The sequence below is a fragment of the Lates calcarifer genome, linkage group LG18 (assembly GCF_001640805.2).
Source record: "Lates calcarifer isolate ASB-BC8 linkage group LG18, TLL_Latcal_v3, whole genome shotgun sequence".
NCBI lineage: Eukaryota > Metazoa > Chordata > Actinopteri > Centropomidae > Lates > Lates calcarifer.
In genome coordinates this window covers 6,640,685-6,665,958 of record NC_066850.1, presented here as the reverse complement: position 1 = coordinate 6,665,958, position 25,274 = coordinate 6,640,685, and the positions used below count along the sequence as shown (strand labels likewise).

General features: G+C 41.9%; 1 protein-coding gene across 2 annotated transcripts in view; it reads right to left on the bottom strand.

The window, feature by feature from the left end:
- exoc4 (exocyst complex component 4) overlaps positions 1-25,274 on the bottom strand; it is a 104,566-nt gene that overhangs the window by 24,237 nt on the left and 55,055 nt on the right. For both annotated transcript variants that reach the window (XM_018671012.2, XM_051077538.1), the window contains exons 12-15: positions 15,058-15,160; positions 14,065-14,181; positions 2,725-2,861; positions 910-1,065 (exon numbers count right to left, since the gene is read on the bottom strand). In XM_018671012.2, coding sequence (XP_018526528.1) covers positions 910-1,065; positions 2,725-2,861; positions 14,065-14,181; positions 15,058-15,160 — 513 coding nt within the window. The remainder of the gene's footprint in view (positions 1-909; positions 1,066-2,724; positions 2,862-14,064; positions 14,182-15,057; positions 15,161-25,274) is intronic.

The following is a 25,274-nucleotide window of genomic DNA, read 5'->3' as shown; positions in this document are numbered from 1 at the left end:
TGTGGTTTTGGGTGGATAATTAACTTTGGAGACTGCTAAGAAAGAGAGAGGGAGTTGGAAGTTGGCTAACTGAATCTCGACACCACAGTGCTGCAAACACATGGCATGTGGACTGGCCTCCAGAGTCACTGGGATGCCCACAAGATCAAGATCCTTTGAACAACAGATGGGTAAAATGAACACCGGATACACAAGCACATAGTCTCTCACTCTCACATAGGCATGTGCAGCTTATTAATGAGGCTTTATTAAAGCACTTGGTTGCCAGTCGTGCAGAAGTTAATCCCGCTTTCATAGTGATGAAAACATCTACAGCTCTCAAATCAAACAGCCTTATGGTCTCCCTCTTGCTATCTCTGTGCTCTCACAGTGTGTGTGTGTGTGTATCTGAGAGAGGGAGAGAGTACACACAACAGATTGACTTTCTTTGGCCACATAACCAATTTATTTATTTACTTTACTATTCCGCTCCGATGAGCTTCAGCGTTCCCTGAAGAGTGTGCACATTCAAAGGCAATTTCGATAAGACTGACCCCCCCCTTTTCCTGCCTCTGACTGCTCTCCTTATATTTTCCTATTTTGTTCTGCCCTCGTTTCCTCACTTCCCTCAGATAGAGGGTGTTTAAAAGAGCAATCATGACTTCTTTTATGGGTGCATCTTAGTCAACAAGAGAGGGTTCAATAATATGTGAATAAAGGAGCGAAGACGGGAGGGAGGGATTATTTGCGTGATTGCTCAAGAGTGATTGTGTGTGTTTACCTCTGTGTGTGCTGTATGTTCCTGTTGCCCTACTTGTTTGAGTATAGGTTCTTTATGGCAGAACTGTAAATGTGCACATGCATGGCCATATGTACATTTGCATGACCAAGTACATACAGTATGTTCTCTGTGTACATTTGTGCGTGTACCTGGTGAAGTCTTCCTCATCCTCTCTCTTCTGTCTGGTCTGTCTGGGTTGGGCCATATTTGCCCAGTTGGGGAGTGACTGGAGCAAACGACTGATGTCCTCATCTTTAGACCAGGAAGCACTGATGGTCAGCTTCTCCTCACACTGGACTATACCCCTGAGAACACACAGACACACAAACTCAGACATGACATTATAAAACATGACATATTTGTCTGTTGTTGTATTAACAGACAAAATAAGAATAAACAACTTTTATTTGTGCTAATCTTAGCATGATACCAAGCTAAAATGTACCGTTAGTTGTTAATATCATGCACGTGGCATTTTAGCATGCTAATATAGCTTGATAGCATTGTATGTTAGCATTGTTATTAATACATGACTGAGGCTGAGGTGAATTAATTCTTTAATTTTAAGGTTATCCTGTCAGGAACTGAGGTGATGAAGGAATGGTTATTCTTACCTGCTGGTGGCGCTAGACGAAAAGTTAGGGGATAACCAAAGTTTATAGCATTAATCCTCTACAGACCAAGAACGGCTGTGCCACATTTTATGGCAATCCATCTAATAGTTGTTAAAATATTCCACTTGAAAAGGTTGACTGACAGACTACCAGTGCCCAAGAGCAATGCAGCAAGTATAGCTAAAAATTAGTTGACTGCATATTCAAACTGACAGAGTAGTGGCATTAACAGTCAGGTAATTTTGTACTGACATATAGAATAAAATTACAGCAGCTCTTATTTGGCATTAAGACTAATTGGGGCAGACTGCCAATATGTATTTGCTTTGTTTGGTCGTGTCTGGGCTGGAGAAGCTGCTCGGTTCACCCATTAATATTACACTAATACCTCGCACAGGAGATACAAGCACTGCAGGGTATCACATCCACACACACACAAAAGGAAGAAGGGCGGTTGAGAGAGACACAGAGAGAGAGAATGTAAATGCAAACAGCAACACAGACACGCAACACCGCACACACAAACACAACCATGCATATCCACTTTGGCAGTCTCTGTTGGGCTTGTCTTTATCACCTGGAGGCCCCGGTGAGACTGAGGCTGACCTGTGGCAGAGTCCAGATGGACTCCCAGCAGTCTGTCAGTCCTTTCCTGTGTCTCCTGGCCTGTTCATCACTCCCTCTCTTATCCCCCTTTCTATATTCTGTAGCCCTCCCTTTACCTGGCCAGGTGTTACATGGTCGCAGGGGAGCACAGATGGATGGCCTTTCATAACACCAATGTGTGTGTGCGTGTGTGTGGTGTGTGTGTGTGTGATTGCAGGTGTGTGGAAAGCAGTTAGAACAACAATCAAACCCCATTCCGCTATAAAAACTAAATATTCTGTGCTGCGAGCCCTTCGTAAAAATGCACACTAGCATTTTCCCCATGATTTTATTTTCTGTTTTTCGTTGGTTGTATAAACTTCAGCTTATGTGAGATGACTAACCAAGAGTCTGCCAAGGTTTCACTGAGGAAAGCTTCCATATCAGCTTTGCATTTATCCTAACCTTGATTTATTCCTACAACAGTTTACTATTCAAAAGCCAAGAAGATACTGAAACCTTGCTCACTCTCTGCATGAGATGAGAGCAACACTTACAGTTTCTAAAATGTAATCACAGATGTTTTTCGTAATGTTGTTTTGTTGGGTTTAGCAGGTTTTAAGAGCCCACTTATCATAAATCATACTCAACACAGACAACTAGAATTCAAATAAAACAAGAAAAACATTTTAAGTGGATGTCATCCTGCCATCCCTCATCATTCCAGCTCCTATAGCAGGTGAGCTTGTCTCTCCCTTCTTTTACCTGTAGGCCGTGTTGCAGATTTCCTTGTACTCCTTGAGCCTGTCACAGACCATTTCGAGGAACTGGTTGGAATAGGCACTCAGGTCCTGCATTAGGCTCATTAGATCCTGGATAGATTTCTCTACGACCACCGTGCTCTAGAGGCAGAAAGAGGAGCAGAGAAATCAGTGTTTGGTTTGGTTTGGCTTTCAACTGTAAGAAGAGAAAAACAGACAAAGACACATGGGAAAATAAAAGGGGACTGGTTTTTATGCAAGTGTCAGGTCAGATCCAGTCTGCTGTAGTGCCAGTGTAATAGGATGGCTCTAAGTTCACTTATCTATCTGTCACCTGCGGCTGGACTGATGACTGGTGCTGGAGAGCTTGTCGAGAGTCGTAACACTGTACTGGTGGAATGGATGATTCTTTGTATGTAAGTGAATCAGCATGGGCACACACATATTGGTGTGTGTTTTTGAACTTCTGTGTTGTGTGTGTGTTCTCGGGCTGGAAACTGAGTGTGTGTGCATTTGTCACAGCGCACCCATCACCAGGAGCCACGGCAGGGCTGTGACAGCAGCCATTACAGATTAGCCACTCCTGCGTGACTAATAGCTGGCCCGGGAACAGCAGATCGGCTTCATATCCACCAGACACACTCACACATACACACGGAGAGCAAACTTTTCAAAACACACACCTTTGAGCAATTCAAGAGCTGTTAAATGAGATTACAACTCAGTATGTTCCAGTTTGCCTGCTCCTAGCACTTAACCAATCTATCCTACATCTCCAATAATAGTGATAACTTGCTATTAGTCTGGCAATAGCCCTGATGCACATACTGAGACTTACTGCAACTACAAAAGCAGTACAGTGTCTGCTGTGGAGTAACCATAAAAAGATATACAAACAGGGAAACATATGATTTCTATTCATCATTCATAGATTATTACTATTCAGCTCACTATTCTGCCTGTGTAAACTTAATATGTCCCATTGTTGAAGAGTGAAATGGAAAAGTTAATAGCTTTGTCGAGGATGAATAAAACAGAAATGACCTGCAGTAGATGCAAACAACTGCTGGAGTAGGTAGAAGGTACTGCTCCATGCTTTTTAGTGCTGCCTGCCAAAACCAGGCAGAAAATATAGACAATCACATTGTCTACTTGAGAAGAAATGGTTATGAATTACCCATATCAGATATGATATCAATTAAAAGCCTGAATCCAAGAGACTTAATATGTACAAGCCTGTGTGCTATAGGGATGAGTATTATCTCTATTATTTTATCATTAATAATACATTTTTAAAATAGGTCCATTATATTCAAGGCCAGTAGCTAGCTGCCAAAGTGGCTGCAAAGACTGTAGGGGGCAGTAGCGACTGTAATTGATCTTCAAAAAATATGGAGGGACCCCTGATGTGATAGAATGATATTAATATTAATAGCTTTTTCTCTTTTTCAGTTTCCCCCTCACCCATTCTGTCACAAGCAGGCAAGCACACACACACACACACACACACACACACACACACACACACAAGCACAAACAGCAGCCACTCCACTGAGGGAAGTAATGATCCATAGCAGTGCCCATGCCCATGGAGTGCTAACCAAGGCCTCGTCTCTGCCAAGGGAGCACCCTTTAGTGTCCATGCCTGACTCCCTGTCAGCTTGCCAGGATAGAAAGAAATACACAGACCCTACAGGAGGGCTAGCTGTTAGTGTAGCTCAGGCAGCAGCTACCTACACTTTAGTGTAGGCTGGTGGTATTGTAAACCACTTTATATAACACAGTAATAAAAAAAAAAAGAAGTGGCAATGACATTGCCACCGATTTCTGTTACCCTGACTACGGTGATAATGCACTGATAATAATATGCTACTTTTGTGATCCCTGAAGGGAAATTCTCTTTTTCACTTGTCTCCTCCAGGGAGGTCAGGTAGTAGAGTCAGCACTGCTGAGGCTGCAAGGGATTCAGTGGGTGGCTCGGGGAAACTTCAGCAGAGTGCATGACTGACTCTCTCTTAGACAGCCAGTCCATATAAATGGAGTGCATTAGGGTACTGGAGTTTTTATGACCCATTTGACTTTTCAAAAATTAGATTATTTAGATAAATCAAAGTGGATTGATTTAATACATTCACAGCAACAATGCTTTTGGGGAAATTGAACTGCTGCAACTGCAAGAACTATTACTGCAGCAAGAACTGCATTTACAAAGTAAATGCCATTCATAAGAAAAGGGTAAATGTAGAATACATAAACAGCTGATACCTTCAATTCTGTTTTATTAAGCAATAATGAATTAATACAAAAGTGCAGAAGTGTGGATTCCCATATTTTCAGGATGTACTAAATACTGTAGCTGCTTTAGTATAAGCAGCAGCTGGTTTTTAACACATTAAAAAATTTGATTCATTATTTAAAATGTGGGGAAATATGAGAGATTTTACTTTCCAGTAAACAGAATTCAAGAAAATCCAGTAAGAAAAAGAATAGGAAGATTCTTAAATTTAGAGAGAATAACAACATGCCATTGTCAAAAAGTTGAAGTGTACTCAGAATCATAACAGTGTCCCCTTCATTCTCGCTGTCTCCACTTTGACGACAGAGAGCTCGATAGCAGGCCAAGTCAGTGAATGGAGAAGAGTAAACAATGGATGCCTGATCCATTACTCCTGCTCTAACAAATGCTCTTGCGCCCGGCTCCCTTGTCTAATTCTGCTCATTTAACACAGCCATTTGTCTTAGGCAGCAGAAATCATTAAAAAGTAATCAAGGGACAGATTGAGAAAGGGAGGGCTGAGAGAGAGAGTGAGAGAGAGTGGTAGAGAGAACGTGTTCTGCTACGTCTCCTCTATCTTACTTGACTGTTACATAGGAGGCAACATGCACCATGGAGGCATCTCTTTCTATGTCTATCTTACTCCATCCTTCTCTCCCTCTAATGTTTCACGTTTAAAAGTCAACATGAGAAAAACACCCATATTTCTCTTGCAATTCTACTTCACAGTGTTGTATTACCCCTGAAACTGAGCTTGGTTGCACTTTGCTTCCACTCTTTTACATCATTACTACGTAAAAGCATAGTCATCAAGGACAATTAGACTTGGGTCTTGCAAATGGATCGCAGAATTTGCTGGGGTAAACTGCTGTCGTTAAGAGTGAAATGAAGGCCACGGCCATAGTGGTTTAATGACAGCAACAAGGCAGAGCTAGCACTCAGACTGGCGCCTCAGCAGAAAAAGCTGTTAATGCGCAGTCATCACTACAGAAACCACCCTGAGCCACCGTTAAAAGTAGTTACTTCCTTTGGCGGAAGGGAATGATATTCATACAGTAAGAGTGCGGGGATGTAATCGCTTAACTCCTCCATGTGGCTGCATTCTGTCGGCTAAATGCGAAGTGTCATCCTGAGGTAGACAAAGGAAGATGAAAAGAGGAAGTGTATTTTATTCACTCAGCGTCACTTAGACTACGTAAGGTTTCTGTAGTGTGTTTTCTGAGATGTGGAAGTGGAGGGGGGATCCAAGGGCCTCAGGTTTGAATCGGAAACGGATCATGGATTTCCCCATTAAAATGGCAGGATGCCCCTCAAGGTTGTTGCGAGGGGGTCAGAGTGTTTAACCCCCATGCCCTCTGCCATTTCGTTCACGCCCTGACCCCAAATCGCTGACTCGTGTAATGCCTCTGCCTCTGCCATTCACATGTGTGATCAAGGGTTGCCAAAATAATACACACTCAGCAGCGCTCATACACAGCTGCACACACCCACGCATCAACAAGAACACACACAAAGATAACCTCTGTCTCCCCCCTCCTCTTTTCCCACACACACATGTGCTGTCCCTCTCCTGGGTAAAGGAGAGCTGGGCATGAGTGGGACATTGTCTTGACAGATCATTCATCAAAGTCAGCGTAGAGCCACACTTCGAAGACTCCCCTGACACACACCGGATGGCCCTCATGCTTGTGCCAGCTCAACCAAAACACACACTTCTTCATACGTGTGTGCGCGCGTGCGAGTGGTTTGCATTCAAGTTTGTTTAAGCTCTGACAACTGGGCAGTGCGCCTTTTGTCTTCTCAAGTGTGCATAATGTCACTAGAAAAGGAGCCACATACAAAAGTGGCCCCTTTGCCCCTCATGGGAATTCATTCAGTAAAATTCTGAATAATCTCCAAAATAACCAGTTCCTTATTTTGCTTTTAATTAGCTGAATATACTGCTTTCAAGAACTGGAATAAATATTTTAAGGACTTCTTAACTCCTGTAATTTATTTGCATGCAGATTTATGTTCTCTATTGGACAAAAAGACACACATCAATGCAAATCAGCTCTTCCTATATGAGCTGGAAGTCACCAATCAAGAGCTGTCACCTCTAATCAAGTACAAGTAATCATCCCTCTGATGGATTGCAGTGTATATTATAACCTGTAAAGGCATAACAAGCTCATCATTTAATGCATGTTTTTGGGTTTAAAAAAAAGGTATGCAGATTTGCTGGCTATCGTTTAATGATCCATTTTCTGCTGATAGAAGTGGAAGAAAATAATGATGTACAAATGGATTTAGCCGTGTTACATAAGAAACATGTTACTATGAAATAAATACAAGTACTCTGCTCTGGGGGTGGACTAAACTGAGTTATTAAAGGAACACATCTTCTCTTTCACCTCCACCATCATCACTTCCAGCGCAGAAGCTTAATCCAGTGTCTGTAAGTGTTCTAATTGAGAGATGAGGTGCAATATCACACTTGGCTGATTACAGACGGGCTTCCATACCCACCCTATTTACACCCACACACAGACGCAAATGCAGAGTGAATTGTGGAGCTTCTGCATAATCTAATTCTAGAAATCACCCCAGCATTCAGATTCACCATTCAATTCCTCATAATGACCCAAAACTCATTTCTACTGTTCATCCCAGGATCCTCTTGGTGTTTCTACACTCAAAACTGTAACATTGACTTCTGCAGCGTGTGTGTGAATCAAAGTTTGGATGAGAGAATGAAAGAAAAACTATAATGTAGCTTAATGCATTCTGTAGGGGGTGAATGTTCCTTTCTCGGCCCCATTAGGCCCATCTGGAGCCATTGTATTGGCACACATGCACACACACACACATGTGCGGGGACATACATACGCACAAGACAATGCGTGTGCTCACAGCAACTGTCATTTGCAAATTCAGGGCGACTAACTTGCCTCTAAAAATTCAAGCTGTAACTTTTATCAGGCGCCAACAGCCAAAACCGTCTTTTCCTTCAAACCAACGGGCATGTTTGCGGTAGAGCTGACATTTCAACTTCTCTCCCTCTAACTCACTCACTCCAAAGGCAAAGATTATGTCTTGTTACACACAGAGACTCTGTCAGTGGTAGCGCTGCATGATGTGAACCTGTGCTACCTTAGGCTGTAGCTGCTCAGACTTTTTTTCTTCACTCATTTAAATGCGCTCTCTGTCACTACACAGAGAGACAAGCAAGCACGCATATATATTATACACAAAATATATAGCTATTACATTGATTGAAGTATATAAACAGCATAAACAAAGCACAGCTGTGTCACATTTGTGAGAAAGGAACATCTCCATGGTGGAGGCAGGTTGGAGGCTCAGAGCAGCTGGGCACGAGCCTCAGGAGTACATGTGTTTGGTGTGAGATAACCAGGCGAAGGTGGGTGGTGGGGATTGTTAACACCTCGAGCGATGAGGAAGGAGGCAGCACAGAAATAAGGTTTTGAGGTGAGCGAGACTCAAAAAACAGACATAGAATTTCTCTGTGTTTGAGTCGATGCAGCAGAAAAATAAAAAAAAGTGACTTCTTCGAGTACCAGAGAAAATAGCTTATCAAAAAAGACTATTACATATTGTAGTGTGTGACACATAGTAGAGTATATATGACTATTATTCCAATGCCAGACATGAATATAGATCTGTATATCTAAAAACATCTGAAACTGGACAGTGATCCTTTTACAGAGCAGACCAGCCAACCTCTCTGTATAGATTAAGGCTGTAATCAAAAATAAAAAGACATATTTAAAGTCCTGGAGGATTCGTGACTGCAACTTCCTTCAATCATCATTTTGGGAAAAGAGTATTAGGACAGAGCGACCAAGAGAGTGAGCCATGAAAAGCTGGGAAACGTATTCTTTCATCCTACAACCTCTTCTTGACCTTTTGAGGGGATTGAGAGTGAATCTGAGCAGTTTGAGATATTGCACATCATTTTAGTTCAAGTAAGGCCAAGATGAGAACATAAAATCAAATAACCTCTGGAAACCACCACGCTGTCTTTGTGATTACAACTTCTGGTAGTGGAGGAAAAAGAGATTGGAAGGACTCATTTCAAGTACAGCCAAAACTACTGCAAGTAAGAGTGGTATATTTTTTTGTTTTACTGAAGTGCCTCATTCCTTGATAAGTCTTAACAGCTGTAAAATTGTCACTAAGATGCTTAGGCACAATCCATTTCATGACAGATAATGTAGTGGAGGGCTCCAGAAAACATTTGGACTAAATGGGAAACTGTTTAGATTATTTCTTTTACTGTGAACAGGCCTATTGTGGCTGAATTAAAATGGGTGTTGAGCAGTTTCCTTGAGATTTTCATTTTCCTAATAAACACAGGAATGATTTTTGGTTTTGTTCCTGGTAATGTTACTGTGTCCCTCTAAAAGCTGTGTGTGTATGTATGTGTGTGTGTGTGTGTGTGTGTACACAAACCACCCTAATATCCTTTTCCCTCCTTCCTCCCACTTGTGTCCCAATCACAGGGCACGGCTGATGCAGCTAACAGGTGTATTGTGTTGTGATTGCCGTGTCTGTTGATGGGAGCTGGGTGTTGAGAGTCACCTCAATAAAAGACGAGCTGCCCCCTCCCCACATTGTGTATGTGTGTGTGTGATGGTGGGGTTGCTTGTGGGCAGCAGGGAGCCAATCAACAGGAAGGCCCCCACCACCACCACCACCACCACCACACACACACACACACACACACAAATAAACATTGCCTACACATCATCACAAATAAAAAGGTCAGTGTCATTACAGTTATTGGAGGTGGATGTGTGGGTGTGTGTGCACGTACGAGTAACACGTGTGTGTGTGTGTGCCTGTTTCCACCCTCCTCTCTCTTGAAGCTACATGTGAATATGAAATTTAAAAGGTCAACATCATTAGCAGGCCATTGGCAGCTCAACGTATCTGCAATACAGTGAGCGCTCGGGCAGGCGACAGTGAGTGAATAAAATCAGTCTTTATTTGGCCCCAGAACAAATTCTGTGTGCATAGAAACATCCTGAAAAACAGGCAAATACATGCACCTATGAATCGCAAATGCAGGGGACACTCATCACACAAACACACACACGCAGACACAAAAGGACTAGTTAATGGCTATTGTTTGGAGACACTGCAGACAAAGCTGAATGATACTTAGCTGAAAAGAGAGGACCCGTGTGAAATGTAATTATGGCTCTGGTGTGATCTTGGCTGATGAAGTAAACAAGCACAGTACAAACAATCCATCCAAACTCACGCTCCCTCTCACAAGCACAAGCGTGTCCTGAAAGTGCAGCATGCAGGTGGCTCGACGGCCTCTTCAGGCCAGAGAAATGTGGTCACTTACTTGGTGTTTCGGGCGGTTTGTCTCATTGCACTTGTGCAAAGCTGCGCGCGCATACTGTGTCTATGCTTGTATGTTAGTGTGTCACAGAGTGAGCGTGGAAAGGGGACATGAGGGGGTTCTACCAAGATTAATGGAGCCAATCTCCAGAGCTATCCAGCAGACTGACCATACCCTCCCCATTCTACTTTCTTCTTCTGTTCTATTCCCCATCTCCCTCTCTCTCTCCCCCTCTACCCCTTTTTCCCTCGATATAACTCTAATTAAATGAATCAATCAGTGGCAACACCAAAGCTGGACAGATAGCATCACACTGCTGGGGCTAACAGCGTGTATGTTTGTGTGTTGATACAATGTTGGAGTCCAGCCCATGGGGAAGAACAGGAAAGAAAAACAAGAATGAAATGGGGATAACTATGGCTAGAGCAGATTAAAGGTAGAAAACAACAAAGACATCAAGTAAGCAAGAAAGAAAGCCAGATATCAAATACGCAAAAACAGGAAGAAACAGCCTTGGATCGTGGCTTGGTTACCTTTCTCCTATATTTAACACTGCTACTGCTCTAGAGACTTATCAGCTCAGCCTATGCTATCACACAGACACATGAATGGATGTTAACCTTTCCCATTGAACTATATACTGGCCCAGTCAGCCCTTATCTCATGCTCCTAGTGGACAATATATAGCCAATGTCAGGCTCATAATCATATCATTATTATGTAATATATGTACATGATATATAAATGCAATACATGACACTGCTGGTGCATAGTGATAGGCAAATCACTGCCCATATCAATATTACTTATTAACCTAAGCCCAGACTGCATGTCTATTGCTTATTATGGGCTGTTTAAGCAAACCTAAGATGTGATATTCACCTTGACTCCTGTGCAGTGCTTTCACAAAGTCATTTTGTCTATTTCTACTGCTGAGATATCACTGACAAAGGGTCAAATGATTCATATAACATAAATGTATTTTATAATAAAGGTCCACTCCAAAAGTTAATGCTATGGAAACACATCCATAAATATTCTCTCCATGCTTCAAGGGGATGGCAAAGAAGTAACCCATATCCCATATCACATGGCTGAAGGTCAGAAACTGACATAAATGTTATATGGATACAAATACTGCATGTGAATACTTTTTAGCAGATATAGAGACGTCTTAATGTAAAAAAAAAATAATAATTATGCACTGGCATATGCAGATGCACTATAACATATCTTTTTGGCTCTGTTCTCCTCAGCTCCATCCCAGGACATACAAATCTGCACATGCTAAACGCTAATGTCTTCCTCCAGTTCGAACTGTTGTGCGCGTTAATGTGTGCTCCGGCGGTTTGCAGATAGCAGATGCGTCTATAAAATGCGCTCCCCTATGGTTTCCCGTATGGGGCTGCAGCCAAGGTGTATGAGAGAGGGTGTTTAATGTGGTGTAGCAATATTGAGCTCTCTCCCTCCTGTCAGCCACGCTGGTTCTGATGCCAGCGGTGTGTGTCTCTCTCTGATAACACCTGGCACAGAAAGTATCACAGCACTTGAAGGGAGCATGCGAACATGTTTGCAGTTAAATATTTTGCGCATAGATATGTAGACACACATGGACACACACAACCACATCTGCTCCATTATTGGAAAGTTTAGCAACCATTATATAGTACTGTCATTATAATCTTTAATTATCCATTGCAGTCACAGAGTTGGATAGATTCACCACCTGGCTAGCTAGAAGCTCGTGACATAAAGTACTATGTGCAAACTCATTTCAAAAACCTACCTTAGTTTATACTTCCTGGATAAAAAGGTGTCAAACCCCTTTATCAAAAACTCTCATGACAACTAAGTGAATAGAACTCCACACTGAGGAAGAGAGCAGTCTGTCATAACTGTGACACTGTGGATGAAGGCCATCAAAGAAAACAGTGGGAAGGCTCTCAAATTGGGGACCAAAAACACAACCACACACAGGTAAAAACAGACTCACATGGCCGCAAATACACACATGAAAAAGAACCAAAAACACGCACAAATGCCATCCTGACCCTCGAATGTGAATGGCAGGAGAGGAAGAGCGGAAGGCTCTTTTATTTAGCCCAATTAAAAAAGGCAAAAAGCCCAAACAAAAGGAGTGTTTTATTGCACTCCCCACTATCAGCAGAAAGGCTCATTAGCCACAGCAGCATAATTAGCAAGATGCTGCACTCCTCGTTAAGGAGGGGCCCGAGCCGTAAACAAACCCTGCTGAACTCCAAACGCCCACGGTCTCTCTCTCTGTAATGAACTGCCACTGCTGTTCCCTCCCTGTGAGAGAACCAGGCACACACAGACAGGAAGGCTCTGACAGAAACAAACACACCACAAAACGCAACACACGCGCACACACACACACACACACACACACACACACACACACACACACACTCTGACAAACACATATCCGAGGTCTGTCACGCAAACACCCACCACGCGAGCAAACTACCTCTCCGGGACACCGTCTTCCCTGACAACTGCATGGACACACAGACACACATCACACACAGATATGTCAAAAATATGTGTGCATGTGAAACATACATTTTTACAATATTGTCGACATAGAGAGTCATACTCCACCAAACATCAAGAATATCTGACAGCTGAGACACAGAAAAGTCTTGCCAACTGCCTGGATCTTGACTTTGGCACTGCTGTAATCCTCAACCTGCCATGAGCCTGTTTTGAATAAGACAGGCTGCCAAAATCAGCAAGATGAGCCTGTGGTTAAATGTGGTGCAGTCAATGAGGCAGTCAATATCAGTTAATGTTTCTAGTTAAGTTTAACAGTTTTCATTTGCATAGTTTCTCTGGGCAAATTTTTCAAATGTAATTTTGAGCAGCACAGATGAAATTCCATTCACTTTATTTGTATTGGGGTGGCAGCACACATTTCAAGGGTGGATATCTCTAAACAGCAGCACACAAAAACCATAATCTGCATCGAAAAATATCACTAGAGCTAAGGGAGGAAAACTTTTCAAGGGAGATATGATGACTCTAACGCGGACACATACACAGGCAAATGTACACACATACATACAGCTTGCTCCAAAACAGGAGCAATAAGCACAAGCACAGAGAACCTGTATTCCTTTTTCATCTGAGTGTGTCCGTGCAGTGACACAGCCATGGTCTGTGTGTGTCATCAACCCACTACTTCTTTGGATAGGTGTGTTTGTGTGTGTGTGTGTAACTGCCAGCTAGTAACACCTAAAATCTCAAGAAAGATCAAGCACTATTTCAGCCACAATTATGATCCTGTGAAAAAGGCGGCAGAGTGGGAATAATGATCTGATCGCAATAGAGAGGGTGAACATGTTTGTGTGTGTGTGTCTGCTCCTGAACCAACAGCGATCAGAGAGAACTGCAAGGTGAGTGTGCTCAGGAGAGCCTGCCTCCACCGAACAAGGTTACAAGGGGGAAACAGTGCGAAACAAACAGGTAGTGTGACTGTTTTTAACTACGTCTCTCTAAGTGCCCACATGTGGATACACTATACACACATTCTGTGTGCACGCATGTGTGTGACTTTTTACTGAGCAGACTGCTGATTAAGTTCTACAGTAATTTTTGTGGCCATATTTTGTGATGTTGGACGGCCCTACTTTGAACAGATGTTCATTGAAATTCGTTCCCTCCATGTAGGTAAATAATTTGTTTTTTCTCACCTGCAGCAGTGGTCTCTGGACACCCAGGACCTTCATAGTATCAGCGCTGGCAAGGATCTTCAGGGGGTCGGCTGCCTTGCTCACTGCCTCAATTTCCTTGTTGATCTCTGTTCGCACCTAATAGTTCAGTGAAAAAAAGTTAAATGGGGAAGAGACAGCGGGACCACACACACCACTCATGCTATTGGGAGTCAAGCTTCAGTAATCGAGCCTTCTCTGAAAGAATAACTCAATTGTTTATCACCTTGTATTTTCACAGTCTGTGTGTTTTTCTTAGTTTTGATTTGACATTTACTGTAGGTGAAAATATTCCCATTAGTCACTGTAATGCAAAACAGCTTGCCATATTTCATGTAAAACACTGCTCAGTTCCAGATGGCTGCCTGGATAAAACACACTGCTTAAACAACTTAAAAGTAAAATATCTCTTGATAAAACTTGAGGGTCAAACATTGGCAGAATTACAATTTTATCTGTACAGCAGAAACATTCTATTGTTTGATTAAAACCAAACAACAGAGGAAAAGATGCAGAATCTTGCAGGGTTTTATGTTTTATATACACTTCTCTTGTTATATAGTATATAGGAAATTAAAGGTATTTATTTTATTAAGGTAATCTTAATATTAAGATTAGGTAATACAATGATCCTTGGTACTATGCCATCATGCTATTTATTTATCTGTTTGGAGAAACCCTGAGGGGGTACAATTGAGCATTCAGGTCAATTCATTTTCAAGACTAGGAAGCTCACAATGGCATTATTGAATTTTCTTTACATCTAATATAGTGCAAAAGGTCCTTCTCAGCTATCAAGTAACATCAGGAATGTGACTTTCAATAAAAATATAAAAGTACTTTTTAAACATAAAATAAGAATCAATCTGTTATTTAGTGTGGGAAGCTCTCATGTTGCACTGGGGCACTGCTTTGAATGCTGGGGTACTGATCTGTCAGAGAATATAACAGATATCAATTTGTCATTTCACTAACCTGGTTGAGGAAGAGGTCATTGATGTAGTAGGTGAGGAAAGCTCGGAGCTGGCACTGCTTGGCCTGGCCTGGCCCCATGTTCATCTCTATCTCCTGGATGAATCTGGGCAGAACAGTCACGACAAACGACAAACACACGTTAGAACAGCTAGGACACACTGATGACATTAACAGCAGCTGTGCATGGAGGCTAATTCGCCACTAAAATGTTTGAAATCTTATCACAGAAGCAATGAGACACAGTCGTGTGACCAGCAACACAATAACTCTGCATCAATGGGTCCAACGTCGCCTGGAAAGGTAAGCTCTGCAATCTAATTTTGTAAAGCTTAGTATGTCTCTCAAGGTGCCTTTGAGCACCTAAGAGTACTCCAGTGGAGCTGCTTAGTGCCATTACTGCAGACTTTAGTTATACTAGGCAACTCTCAGATGTGAGAATGTGTAACAGTAGTGAATGTGTACAACAAAACTTGTCTGTAAAAGAAAGTAAAGAAAACCAGACAATTCTACATAGTAAAATAAGTGCAAATACCAAAACTGTTTACAGCGTTAATGATACTAAATGATCGCAGCTACAGTATGCATGCTCTCTGAATTCTCCCAGGAAGCTGGTGACTGGTTGGTCAGATAGGGTCAGACAGTTATGTATGGGTTGGTGGAGGCACATGCACACCTCGTTTGTCAGAGACTCACTGGTCACTGGCCTCTTCTCACACACACCGCTGGGCAAGCCACGCAACAACGAGCGCCTCCTCAAGCGCTCAGCACATATAAATGCACAAATAAATCAAACTCCTCACAAAAGAATTCTTTGACCTACAGGACCTGTGATATATATGACCTAAACTTATAGAAGAGTGTGCAGAGAAAAGGAAAAAGAAAAATGTTTTATGTGGGGAAATCATGAAAAACTGAGGACAGAAGCTGAAAATAATACAGGAGAAGAGCTACTAAGATAACTCTAGATGGGGATTTGATTGGACACAGCCATTTGTAAAACACAGGGGGAAGACTTCATTGCTTGGAAACAGTGTTTGTGCCCTAGTGATGTGAAGTGGAAGTTAGAACCAGGACAGCTACAGCACTGCAGACAACCAAGGACAGGATCTATGCAGGAACTATGGATCAGGAGAGGTGGATGATTGATTTGATAAAGTATACGTACAAATATGTGCGTGCATGGACCCACATAAAAACACGTTCAGATACAGAAAAGGAGTGCAAGCTGTACGATAACACTACTCAGCATCTGTACCCAATTAGTCAGCAAGAGCTGCAGTAAGCGTGTGTGGAAGTGTGCGTGTGTGCATCCCTGTGTCAGAGTGAGCAAGAGAGAGACGGAGTGAGAGAGGAACCTAAACCTATTCTAAATCCTTCATTGATTCCAACTGAAATTCTACCACAACAGAAAGTTAAGTAGGAGAAACTCTTCTGTGGCCTCATTAAAACCGTCAAGCTTGCAAAACAATGGGGGCCAGATATACAGCTTGTCTTTATAAATATGTAGAAAGTACAACTTAAACACCCCCTCCTTTACAAAAAAACACAATTTTTGTTGACAACTTCATTTCCAGAAATCGATCTTAAGACAAAAGTTGCCAGTTTAAACGTGTGTCGCGTTGTTCTGAGATCCATCTCATGCTGTCATTATTGTCATTGTTTCAATACAAGTGTCAAGATGATGGATCTTCAAGTTAGCGTGTGAGCACAGATGGATTTTTGTGGGCAGGGGTGATAACGTTTGAGTAATGTAGCAGGGACAAGGCAGTAAAACTGCATTGTCTATCCAGGCGGCCATCTGGAGCAGAGCCGCGGGCCCCTTCATGAGGATATCGAGCCCATGGGTGCTTCAAGGAAGTTTAGCCAAGGTAACTGGGCTAAAAGCACTGCTAGGGCTCACAATGTTTAGAGAACCCCAAGAGCACATGTCGGCAAATTTACATTTTAAGGGTATAAGTTTGGTGACAACACACATTAAACAGAATGTTCTGTGAGAGGATTCGGAGAAATCATTTGGAATATAGAGTGGAGAGGCTAGTTAAAATGCAAATGGATAAATAACATGGGGCAAAGCACAGCAGAGCTTAAAGATTTCCAAATGGATTCTGAAAGGAAATCTCTCCCAGCTCATTATCATTACAGCCACATCTTCCAAATGTCTGCCTCGCTGATGGCATGACATACTGTATAGAGAATAACAGCTTCTAGTGACGATGATGGTGGTGATAACAAATGACACCAAACAAGCTAACACACATATACACACACACACACACATATTCAAAAGCCATTAACTTGTCTCGAATCCAAATGAATCACAAAACCACCAAAACTCAGCAGAGCACTATCTCTGCAGGCTGAACTATACAAGGCCATTTGCAGAAAACCATATTCGCAGCCAAGCCTCCTACACAAAAACATGGTGAGACAGCCTGACCTCTCACCGGAGAATGACAGCTAGCCTCATTTCATCTCTCAAGGCTACAACTGAGCTTGACTTAACATTGGTCTAAATTGACATTCTCACCAGTTATCATGAGCTCCTGCACGATACATCAGAAAAAGACCTGCTTTGATAGCTTCTCAACTTGTCTGGTGAGAGTTTCTTGATACTGTTGGTGGAAAAAGTTTTTCTTCTTTTGAACAAGTCTGAAGTCTCTGTATATTAAATAGTCAAACAACATTTCACAGATGTTTTAAAGGACATGTTACACTTTTTTAACATGCTACAAGCCCTGTTACTGTTACTGGAATGCTAGTGGAGCTGTATAGGTAAAGGCTTAACTCTCTTCACAGGCATGCCACATTACATAAAAGCCAATTTAAAATCCAAAATCCATGAATGTTTCCTTAAAAGAGCCTCCATTTATCTGAAAAACCATTACACATTCAAAGGATGCTTTCAATCCATTCAAAACCACAACAATTCAGTAACGGTGTCCGCTTCATCTTATGAGGCTGTTATAATTGGACCCGATGTGACGTTAACAATGTCAGTTTCATTGCCAGGTGACACACACCAGTCAACCATATGGCAGCTGTACGCAGCAGAGGTGTCAGCCAAGTCACTAAGGAGATGCAGCAAAGGCGCTACAGAGACACAGCAGTAACAACACAGTGTGGACTCGCCTCTGTGTGTGAAATCTTAATGGCCTTAAATAATCTGCTTATCTACCCTATCACACACACGCTATTTCCAACTGGCCTCAATTGAACGTTTACACACAGACTGGCGTGCAGCAAAGGTTGTAATAGCAGGCATCAATTACAAGGAGGGAATTAGAATTAGATCATTAAAAGGACAACAAGATCAAGAGTGAGTTTGCAGTGCTAAGTGATTTACTGATTGTAAAAATGATTGCTGCCGATCATAGTAGCAATGAATGCATAAATGTGCTGATAATCAAACCATTTGTGCAGTGAGACTAAGGCAGCACAGGTGCTTGACAATATGGAGCTTTAATCTAGGCCCTCTGGCAAAGGGACAAATCTCTCTAACTAACAGGCCACCCTACTGCCCTGACACATTCAGCAATGGCTGCATTGTGTAAATGTACACATGCACATGAGTAAGAAGTTTTAGCATTGAGAATTGTTTTTCTGCTGTTTTCGTCTTATATGAAAGTAAACAAAGTATCCTTAGATTTTGCAGTGTTTCGCAGTGTTAGTCTGAGCTTTTGAAAATTGGGAAGATTAATCAATAATGAAAATAATCTGCAGTTGAAGCCCGACTTTTAGTACAGTAAATACCTCTAAATTTTACCATTATTTACACAAGATTAATTTTTACAATATTAGTATCAAAAGGTACAGTCAAATTTGTGAAAACATCCTCACAAAACAACAGATTTTTTCAGCTGGTGGTTGGAATGTGATTTCTGAGTTCTTCCTGTTGCTAAGGTTAAGTTTTAGAAATTCTTCATGGACGAATCAGTTTGTCTATCTAGAGCACTACAGACTGGCTCTGGAACAATCCCCCACACAAAGTTCACATCTTAAAATGTCTACCAATTCACTACTAGTCTCACAGGTGCCAAGAACTCATCACACACATACACGCACTCTAAAAACACATGCATATTCACAAGCACACACACACACTAAGGTTGTTATTCAAATTCAACAGGAGTGTGCCATAGCATCCCCACACTCGCCTCAGGGTGTGTTGTCTCCTCTGGAACCAAAATGGCTGCACCAATCACCCTCCAAACCCAGTTTCTTAGCAGCAACTACCGATGATTGCACTTGACAGCATGTAATTATCTGTCATTAGGAAACAGATGTCAGAGCCTAGGGTCTGGAGCTGGATAATTGTAGATGCCATGGCCTATGTGTATGTATGTCGAGAAATAACACCCCTGAATGGCATTAAATGTATTTATACCAACAGGGATTTGGCTAATGAACGAACCCGCTGCATCCTAATGGCTCTCTGATTATTCAGAGAAAGCCAAAGTTTGATTTCGAAAGATAGCTAAAACAAATGAGAACAGACAGGGAGAGATGTTTTATAGCAGCAGCTCTGAATTCATTTCCCATTGGAAACTAAACCTAAGGTAACAAATGCTTCTTTAAATGGAAAGGGTTGGGATCCCATCATCCATCTTTATCTGCAGCAGCGGCGTAATGATGCCGAAAGAGAAATGGGATAAAGACAAAGATTTAAGAAAGACAGCAGAATAAGAGTGTGCTAAGATCGATTACAGACTCAGCATTTTTAAATCTCCCAGAATTCCTCCCAGGCACGAATCTATCAGCTACTGTGCATTCTGATTTCGCTGCCCAGAGAGGAAGGCTTGATCTGTAAAGACCTGTCACACACCAAGGACAGGACACAGTGAACCTCTACCAACTGAGAGAGGAGGAGGAGGGAGAGTGAGCGCTGGTGTGCGTACATACTAAATCAGTCTGTCTTTGTCACATTAACACACAAGCGCTCATAGACTAACATAAAAATGTACAGTCACGTGTCAATACATCAATACACCACATCCAGTGACACTTGAAGGAACTTATCTATAAGCAATTATTCTTGCTGGCAGCACTGCCCAGTCACTTCAGAAAGATTTCAAAGTCATAAAAGGATTTTAATGGATGGGGACACTTTATGGGTTTTATGGCACAACCAACATGAGCTTTCACTCCAACGGATCAGACAATAAATGCTAGAATGGCAGCTTTTAATTGTTAGCCAACTGCTCATTCAATATTGATTCTCTGGTAATATTACACACTCCAATACACACTCCTTACTTGTTTCTACAGTGGTGTTAAATTAATTAAGTCACACCCGAGAATATAAAGACCTACTCGAGAGATTTGAAAGCACAAAGTTGTAGCACTGCATTAAAGAATAAGAAAATTGAAAAGATGGATGAGGAAAAAACACTTTCTGAAATGTTCTCAGACCTCCAGTAATTTCCAGCCACTACCACTGGATGGCACTGTGTCAGCTTTCTCTACAAGCTTGGGCTGCATGAACAGTTGACTGACTTTTTTTTTTTTTTATTACAAATGGTTTTGAGGAAGATTCCAGTTGGTGTGTACCACTTGAAACCTGTACAGGATTTGTTGTATGGGTGTATGTGTTGTGTGTGAGAGAGTAAGTAAGAGAGTGTGTGTTTTGATGCAACTATGCTGCGTGTGATAAAGTGTGCGAGTCTTGATTTTTTTTTCATCAGCGCCTGGTGAAATGCATATGGTCTTCCCACACACCACCCACGCCTCTGCCAGACACCCTGCTGTTTATACCCTGCTCTTGCCCCCAACGCTGCATCACATACGCTACAGCCTTTCAGTGTGTTTGCACATGTGTGATCATGTGTGCGTGTGTGTGCACACGCAAGGGATGGGGAGGGATGTGTGTTGTAAGAGAACAAAAGAGAGAGAGAGGGGAGTGTGATGGGAAGGCTCAAATGCATTATGCAAATTATCTAGGTGTCTGTCCACATGCTTACAGCAGCAGGTAGAAATGGGATTCATAATCAGGATCTTTCCTTAGGAGAGCCTAATAGGAAATAAAAGAGAGGTCCATACTCCTGTAACACTGCTGAGCACAGACTCTATAAAGATCACAATGGATGCCAGACACAACAGACTGTTACTGTGGATAATCCATCAATGTTAGTTGTTCTGAATTATTTAAATTTGACAGTGCCACATGTAAAGACAAAAAAGATCAGCTGTTACTTTGCATTAAAAAACTTGGCTCTACTTGGTTTCTATGTACGCAGAATTAAGCAGAATCAAACTTGTTATCTTGTGATTAAAACATTGATCCAAAACTTTTATGTCAATGCTCTGTTTTGAAATGAAATATTAGCAAATGATTCCTAAAATAGTTAGTGGACTGTAGGGACTCTTGGTCCTCCTTGGTCTCCATTTAAGGGAGAAAATCCACCAAAAGAAAAATATTTGTGTGTGGTCACTCTGATGATCTTGAAACAGTGGGTCTACTAACTATATCTAGTAACACATATTATGTATGTTAACTGCTCAAAGATTTAAAAACGGCATCTTACTATTGTCATTATTATACATCCATCAGACTGTAAAAATGGAAAGAACTCATAAAAATAGACTTGAAAACTGGCAACACTGATATAAGAGGCAGTACTTCTCCACTAAACATAAGTGCATTTAACATGTACATCCATCAAGAATAGTATGCACTGCAAGCACCATAAATCTGCATAACTTACAGAAATGCCACAGCGTAAAACCAGGGCAAATGTAGGAAGATAAGTGTGACGTTCATTAGTGGTTAGCTGTGCTTAACATAGAGGTAAGCAGGTGTATGTCTGTATATTTGCAACAGATGTTCATTCATTCTGTGTGTGCCTGAGTGTGCATCCACACATGTATTGCTTGCACGCCCAGTTATGTCTCTGCACCTATTTCTGCCAATGTGTATATCTGCTTGTGTGTGTGTGTACTGGCCCGTCGCAGTGTGGTGCAGACCAATTAAAACGGGGGAGATTGATGACCAGGGGCTCTGAGTAGCAGCAGCAGCAGTAGCGGTAGCAGACAGCTGCTTCCTGCAGACAACAGGAAATGAGATGGCCTTGTTTAGCTGACGCTGCCAACACCAACACCACAGAGCTTCAAAGACAAATCACCACCTAGCTGCTGCTACTGGCCTACTCCTCCATCTTCCTACAGCGCACTCTCCACCCTCCATCTCTTTATCTCTCTCTAATTCTACCCACAACTATCTCTCTCATTAGTCTTTTCTCTAAGAATAACGTAGTCAAGGTATATTCAGTTGACTACAGTGCAGATGCTAAGTATAGGATGTGCACAGATAGATGCTACCTTTATTTTTTGATCCTAAACTGCCACATAGAGCATTCACTCATCAATAACTTGGTATTTGGGGCACGTGAGTCCAGAGGAAATTGGAGGTAATGGGAATCAGTCATGTATTATTAGTGTAAATTCGTGTTTAGTTGGCTTGCTCAGTGACAGCAGCATGCTGATGAATTATTTACTGCTGAATCACTGTCTACAAAATATTAGATTCACAGTTGTGTGTTTACGATGGGTGTATCCAGCACTGCAAAACGCCCCCCACCCCTTTTCCACTGAAACTTAGTTTCAAAGGCACACACTTTCCCTGTTGCCTAAGGCAAGGAAATCATAGCAGCAGGGGTACAAACCCGTCCACTGCTGGTTCATTCCCATTCACAACAGTCTCCAAATTTTCAGTGGACCAGATCTTTTCATTTCTGAAGGTTTGTCACTAAAGTATAAATTTTATACAATGGGCTGTGTATGCTGTCAACTAAATGGTAAGTGCTAAGATTTTTAGAATAATAATGGACTCACAGCTTTACCAGAGAGTCTGTAATGGGTGGTGAAGATCAGTTATTATGACACAAAGGAGTATCAAATAGTGGAGACAATTATATGCTGCATAATATGACATCTTGATTTGTCTTAATGTAAGATGCTCTCAAGTTTAGACTTTCAGATCAATCTCCTGTTCTGCATTAATCATACAAACAAGGACGTTTTGTGTAGAGCTCCATTGTGGAACATGGAGCACTTCTATAATTCATTTCTAATGGCAGCTAACTGTTGTAATTTTTTGTGTTTTCTGTTATTGACTATCCTGTGAATGAAGGATGGCTGTATGTTCGGGTTCAGGTTCAAGTTGAGCCATTTAGACCACAGAGAGGCAAAGATGTCACAATAGGGAGGCTACTGGACCTAAATTACTGCTTTTGTGACCACTGCACAATGTCAGTCAATACAGATAGAGAGGCAGGTGACAGCACTGCTCCCATTGTTTGTGTGTGTGTGTGTGTGTGTGTGCATGTGTAGATGGGTAGGTGGGGGTGTGTGTGCTCCCTTCAAACTCTTATTTTCTTAATAACAGGCACCACTCGCTTAGTTCAGACGCACACAAGCACACACACAAATTCCCCAGTCAGATAGGCAGGTGCAGATGAAAACTGTATCTGCTCTGATTGTCCTCTGCTCAATGCTTAAGCATTTAAGTGTTCATCTCCTTCTTATAAAACAAGTCTGATTAATAAGCCGAGCTCTAAGTGGCCTCCCACAGGTGACATTTACAGAAACAGGGGGAAGGGGACTGCTTTATTAAAGTAAGCCAGGAAGTAAAAAACAAAGCTGATAGAGCAGAATACAGACACCAGCAATTACTCAACACAGAGTGACTCATATTTTTAGCCAAACAGTATCCATGGCTTATCTTAGTGCAAAATCACTTATGCATTTTTTTCCTGGATGCCTACAGTCTGGAGGCAGAACTCAAGTTTGGACTACGCTCTTTTAAATCTGGTATCCATCCATAAGTGTATCAAGGTGACCCTCTGTGAGAAAAAAAAACAAAAAAAACATACAGTTTATGCCTGCCGTTTCTCCATGAGAGTCACTTCTCAGTTTCAGCAACAGCTAAAATATTTCGAATCAAAAAATGTAAAGGGAGAGGGAGACCTCTGGACCTTATTAAAGCCAGAAGGAAGACAAGAAAAAAAATACATACCGGATGTCAGTTTATCTGGGCCGGTGAAGCCTTGATTCACATTTTCTGGCCACGGAGAAAGTCATCACACAACTAACTTTTTAAGTCGTGAAGTAGCAAGAGAGCATCAGATAAAGCTTGGGAGCATAAGTGATTGAATGCGTGTTGAGCCCATCTTCTCTCACCTTCACAAACACTGTCATACCCATACACACACATGCATGCACACACACACACATTATATTCTTGTCTAATCAGAGTTGATGGTGATGATACAGACTTTTTGAGCCACCGAAGGACACTCATGGTTCAGTGAATGACTCAGCAAGACTGAAATGGCAACTATCCCTGGGAGAGCAACGTGTGAAGGCGCTTTTCAATTTGAAAACTACTGAGAAAAACACTTAACCCGCATACAACACACAAAGGGACTGGCAGCGAGGATGGACACGAGGAGTCTATTTTGGCCCAAAGGAGAAGAGGAGAATGGAAAGTTGCCCTGAAGAAAGTAGGCAAGTGAAGGTCAAAAGGATTGTTCTGTGTAAATGGCATTGGTTTTGATATTTAGTCAAAGTTACAATCGCTACAGGTGAAGGAAAGCCATTCTACTGATGTATATATACATAGAAACAATTTTGCACTAACAGAAAACTAGTTTCACCTTAGATTTCCATTTCAGTATGTCTCTGTGTTATGTATTTTCTTCAAACCTTACAGTATCATGGATGTCTAAAGGTTGATGCAATCCTTCAAACAGGTTGCTAGGTGGGCCGTCTCACATCACATTCTCTTCTGCTTAAAAAAAAACACTTTCTATTTATCACTTTTTCTCCTCACTGTACAGCCTTATCTCTCCCTCTGTTATTTCCCACCGTTCATTTCACTCCTTTTTCTCTCCCTTGCTGTCATCCCTGGTCTCTTATCCCCTGTTAACGCTTCAGACTCTTCCGTCTCCCTCATCCCTCATCCCTCAACCCCCCACCCCACCCCCACCCCCCTCTATTTTTACCACGCCATTGCTGTTATCTCTCTGTGGTACCATTTCAGCCCCCCCCTTCACCATACCTTTCCTCCATCTCTCTTCTCTCTCTCTCTCTGTTAGCCGTTCATTCTATTTAGACCTTTATGTTAGCGTAGGACTTTCCATCCTGTGGCGTCCAGGTAGTAAATTGAAATGGTTCTGGGGGCTCCATTGAAGCCTGATTGAATTTAAAAAGAGAAAGTGCCA